Source organism: Cariama cristata, unplaced genomic scaffold (genome assembly GCF_000690535.1).
Source record: "Cariama cristata isolate BGI_N322 unplaced genomic scaffold, ASM69053v1 scaffold33767, whole genome shotgun sequence".
In the NCBI taxonomy this organism is placed as follows: domain Eukaryota; kingdom Metazoa; phylum Chordata; class Aves; order Cariamiformes; family Cariamidae; genus Cariama; species Cariama cristata.
This window is the reverse complement of record NW_009626550.1, coordinates 1391-6195: the sequence shown is the minus strand read 5'-3', so window position 1 is coordinate 6195 and position 4805 is coordinate 1391. Positions and strand designations below refer to the sequence as shown.

Sequence of the window (4805 nt, the reverse complement as noted above, 5' to 3'; positions counted from 1 at the left end):
AGCGTTTCACCCTCTCCAGGGCCTCCTGCTGTGTTTTGCAGCACTCCCTGTCCCCGGGGGAGCAGCTCCAACCCTCCCCATCGACTCCCCAGCCTGTGGCACAGCCAGCGTGGCCGAAGGGCCGAGGGGGCACCCACTGGGTGTCTCTTTAAAAGCACACTTGGCTCGGAGCCCTGACCCGCCTCTGGGCTCAGCGTCACCATCTCTTCCTCTTCTGCACAGCTGAGTTTCTGTTTCCCCAGCTTCCTTCGCCAGCTTCTTTCCCCCATCACCCCGATCCCTGGCACAGGCAGGATGGCATCGCCCGTCTCGCAGAAGCTGGAGGAGAAGCTGGTGTGCTCCATCTGCCTGGAGCTGTTCAGGGTGCCCGTGACCTTACCCTGCGGCCACAACTTCTGCAAGCACTGCATCAGCAACCACTGGCACAAGCAAGAGCAGGCACCCACCAGGGCCGAGAAGGACTACACATGCCCCGAGTGCCGCACGAGCTTCAACCAGTACCCGGAGCTGAAGAAGAACGTCACCCTGTGCAGCGTGATGGAGCTGGCCCGGGATGGCGAGGCATGGGTCTCGGGCACAGAGAGGTGTGAGGTGGCCCGCAGCGAGCTCTGCCCGCAGCACGGGCGTCCGCTGGAGCTGTACTGTGAGGATGAGCGGCGATGCATCTGCTGCGTCTGCACCGTCCAGCAGTGCCAGCAGCATCGACGGGTGCTCTTCGAGGAGGAGCGCTTGAAAAAGCAGGTAGGGATGATGGGTGGCAGGACTGGGGCGATGGGTTGAGCAGGGGGAGTCGCAGCAGCTTGGGCACGGCACAACACCCACCTCTGGTGTCCTGTGCCCTGCCGTGGGGACGTGATGTGGCTCCGTGTGCCGAGCTGTGCCTGGCCTCGGCTGAACGGGGGACTGGCATGGACTCTGGCCAGGGAGATGCCATCAGCACCCAGCTGCTCCCCAAGAAACTGGGCGCTATCAGGAGCAGCAGAGAGCTGGGTAAATCCAGCAGCACTGGATGAACGGTGACATATGTGTTTATGACTCCCTGATCTAGAGGAAACAGCTAAAAAGGGGGTGAAAGACAGCACAGGGTTTCACTTCTCAGTGATCCTGGATGCAGCCTTTCCCCTTCCCAAGCCTTTTCCTTCCCTGTGAGCCTTGTTCTACAGCCCCAAGAGGGCTCCCGGGGGCCGGACAGGCAGCAGCGTGCTGCACTGCAAGACATTGGTGCCTCCCTTCGCAGGCCCTTTTGAAAGAGTCCCTGGAAAAAGCCCATGAAGAATCGGAGAGGATCAAGCAGGTGATGCAGGAGCTGGAGGAGCAAACGCGCAGCATCAAGGTAACGCTGTGGCTGCCTCCACACCGGGTGCGTGGGTGGGAGTGTGCTGGCTCTCATGGCTTTTCCCCACCCAGGACTCCTCCGAGGGGCTCAAATTGGTGACTCTGAACAAATTCACCATCCTGAGGAAAGCCCTGGAGAATTTCCAGTTGTGGACAGTGGCTAGGATCGAGGAAGAGCAGGCAGCAGCGCTGGGGCGCATAGAGGAGGACTGGAGTCTTCTGAAGGACCGCCTGGACATCCTCGGCCAGCACAGGGAGAGGGCTCAGCGCCTGCTGGCCTGCTCCGACCACAGGACTTTCCTTCAGGTACCGTCACAGTGCCTGGATGTGCCGTGCCCTTTCGGTGAGGGCAGAGATGCAGTCGACCCCTTCCCCAGGGGGAATGCATCCTCAGCCCAGCGCAGGGATGTGATGGGGCTGGGGGAACCCCCTGAAAAGGTGGGGGGAGTGATGCTAGATCGGAGCAGCTGGTGCTGCCCGCAGAGCCATGGGCAACATCTCCCACCTCCAAACCACTCAGCAAGGCTCTTCCACTGACAGCAAAGCACAAAGACCTGTGCAGTCCCTCTGCTCTCCGCAGCCTCAGGCCCCCCCTGTGACTGTCCCCTGACCCTGCACACCAACCACAGCTAGTGACAGATGTTTTGGGGATGCTCCCATCACCTGCTGGGGAGACGCGGCCCGTGTGGATGGGATTCGGAGCTGCCGGTCCTCCCCAGGCTGGTGCATGGGTGTTTGTGCGTCTGTCTGCAGGAGTTCCCCCTGCTCCCATCTCCGGGGAGCCCAGAGGTGCTGCTCCCCATGGAGTTTGATGTGGCTGGCGTGATCAAGCCCATCGCTGAGATCATCACTAACATCTCCAGGCTCCTGCTGGAGGACCTGCCCAGCTCTGTGGCCCACAAAGCCCCCGACCCCACTGGCCAAGGTAACCCTTCTGCTTGCAGGACCACCCCAAAGGGCTCCAACTCATCCTGAACCATAGCCTGGCCCGTGTCACCGGGATGGGGATGCGGCTGCCAGGCAGAGGGGGTTGGGATGGGGACGCACATCTACTGTTCAGCAGTTGGCTATCAACAGGATGGGATGGGCTGGGTGGCTTCACCGTGGCCCCCTCCTTGCTGGCAATGCCAAGCCACGGCGGCACATCCCTGCTCCCAGGCTTGGGTACGATGAACTTCCTCCTTCTCCTATCAAAGCCAGGAAGGAACAAGTTTTTGGGTGGCATCACTCAAAACGCCTGTCCCCATCCTCCACAGACCCAGTGCATCCCCAGGAGCCGGCGGTGAAGGTGGCGGCCCCTCTCCCTGCGTGCCAGCTCCGAGCTGAACTTCTGAAGGGTGAGGAGCACGTGGGGGTCTGGAGGGACAGCACCCCGTTGGGGATGTAAAGCCCCAGCTGCTTCACCAAGCCGGGCTCTTCCCTGGCAGGAGGGTGGTCATGGCTGTGGGGACAGAGGCTCCTTCCCTGGCTCTTCCAATCCCTCTCCCTAAATGCAGAGAAGGGTGGTGCAGGGCCGGGGTGGACAGGATGCGGATGGGGCAAACACTGCATGGCTGGGAAAGGGCTCATGAGGTGGATTAGTGGCACCAGGGAATGCTTTCCCGTGGAAACTGGGGCTGCCAGTGCCCAAAATTGGGTTGGTTGCTGCCCTGGATCTTGCCCCGTCTCCATCCTCTCCTTTTCACCCGCCTTGGGCATCTCGCCCGGGCAGGAGCGACGTGCCTGTTCCCAACGACCCATATTTAGACACAGCGCTTGCCTGCAGGCAGGCAACGTCAGCAGCTGGCAAACGAGCACCCACAGGGATGTGCCGTGGGCTGCCCCAGCTGCCCCGCACAGCACAGCACCAGTCCAGAGCCCTGCCTGCCGTCATTGCCCTCTCTCCAGGAATATGGCCCCAGCACTCCCAACCACAGTCCTTTGTGTTCCCTTCCCTCCCTGGGTCCATCCCACTCTAATTCCTTAGGGATTTCCTCAATGATTCTTTTCCCATCTCCTCCCTGTTGGGAAGAGGGTTGGATAATGTTTAGGGCGTGTTGGTTATGTCACTCTTGCCAGGGAGGCAATTGATGCCAACGGGACCTGTAAGGATTCCTTCCATCAGGCCCCACAAAATGTTCTCAGGGTTATTAATAGGAAAAAAAAAAGTTATTTACGGGCAGCAGGCACGAGCCCAGCATAGCTGGCCGGGCTGGGCTGTTGCAGGAGGAAGGTGAGGTGCTGGTGGCCGGTGAGTGCCCGTGGCAGGAGGAGTTATGGGAGCCCACGCAGAGGACAGTAACTCCCCACAGTACCGTATTTGCTCACTTAATGCCTGGTTTTCTCCCCCTCTCCCCACTTACGCTCATATTTTTTGCCCTTAAAACCAAGCACATCTCTTCCAAAACGACCACAGAGCCACCGCTGCTGGCTGGCTGGGAGCTGGGCCGTGCGAGGACTGTGCGAAGCATTGCGTCTCAATGCCTCGCCAGCTATTTCTGGGCTGTTTCCAGTCCTTCTAGCAGGCGGGCGGGCAGGTATCGCATCTCACCCCGCTCACCTTCCCCTCCAAACATACTACAACTTGTTCCCTTCTATTTTGGGAGCCAGCCCTATGCAGTTTAAACCGCATCACCGTTGGGGGGGGATGCTCATGCCAAGGGTGTAAAGGTCTGATGAAGCGTTCCAGCCCCATCCATGCCATTGCTCTTCCCAGACCACCGCAACCTGACCTTCGATCCCGAGACAGCCAACAAGTACCTGGAGCTGTCAAAAGGTAACCGGAAAGCCAAGCACGGCCCCAGCGCCGTCTGCGGGCAGCAGGAGCAGGGACCCCGCTTCGAGCCCTGGCAGGTGCTGTGCACGCACGGCTACGGCCATGGCCACCACTACTGGGAGGTGAAGATCTCCAGCCACTCCGTCATTCTGGGGGTGACCTACCGTGGTCTCCCCCGCAAGCAGCAGCAAGGTCACAAATTCAACATCGGGCTGGACGGGGGCTCGTGGGGGCTGCAGGTGCGGGAGGATTGCTACCTGGCCTGGCACAAGGGCCGGGCAGAGAAAATCCAGGAGCAGCTGTATATGAACCTGGGGGTCAGCCTGGATTACAGCAAGGGGCTCCTCTCCTTCTACGGCCTTGGGGAGAGGACGCGGCTCATCCACTCCTTCCACAGTGTCTTCACCGAACTCCTCTATCCCGTCTTTTGGCTGTGCGAGGGGCGAGCGGTGACGCTGTGCCAAAGCGACTGAGCCGGAGCCCCCGTGCTGCTCCGTTAGCCGGTCCCATAGCCGAGCTGCAGCCAGGGGCTGTCACGGTGTGAGTGGGACCCCGATGCCAAGGCAAGAGTGGGGTGCAGTGTTTTAACAAAAGCTGATGAGGACAGATATGCAAGTTAACCCACTCTGATTTGCATATGCAAATATCACACTGGTGACACAAGTTAGGGCAGGGGAAGGGATGCAGGGCCAAGGGCTGTACCCTTGGGGGGGAT

The 4805-nt window shown here is 60.2% G+C and overlaps 1 protein-coding gene across 1 annotated transcript; it reads left to right on the top strand.

The window, feature by feature from the left end:
• Positions 1–294: 294 nt before the first annotated feature.
• On the top strand, positions 295–4563 carry TRIM65 (tripartite motif containing 65). Its single transcript, XM_009704085.1, has 6 exons — positions 295–741; positions 1238–1333; positions 1408–1641; positions 2089–2260; positions 2592–2672; positions 4031–4563. Exons 1-6 carry the CDS (start codon positions 295–297, stop codon positions 4561–4563), a joined length of 1563 nt encoding a protein of 520 aa, XP_009702387.1.
• The last annotated feature ends 242 nt before the right edge of the window (positions 4564–4805 follow it).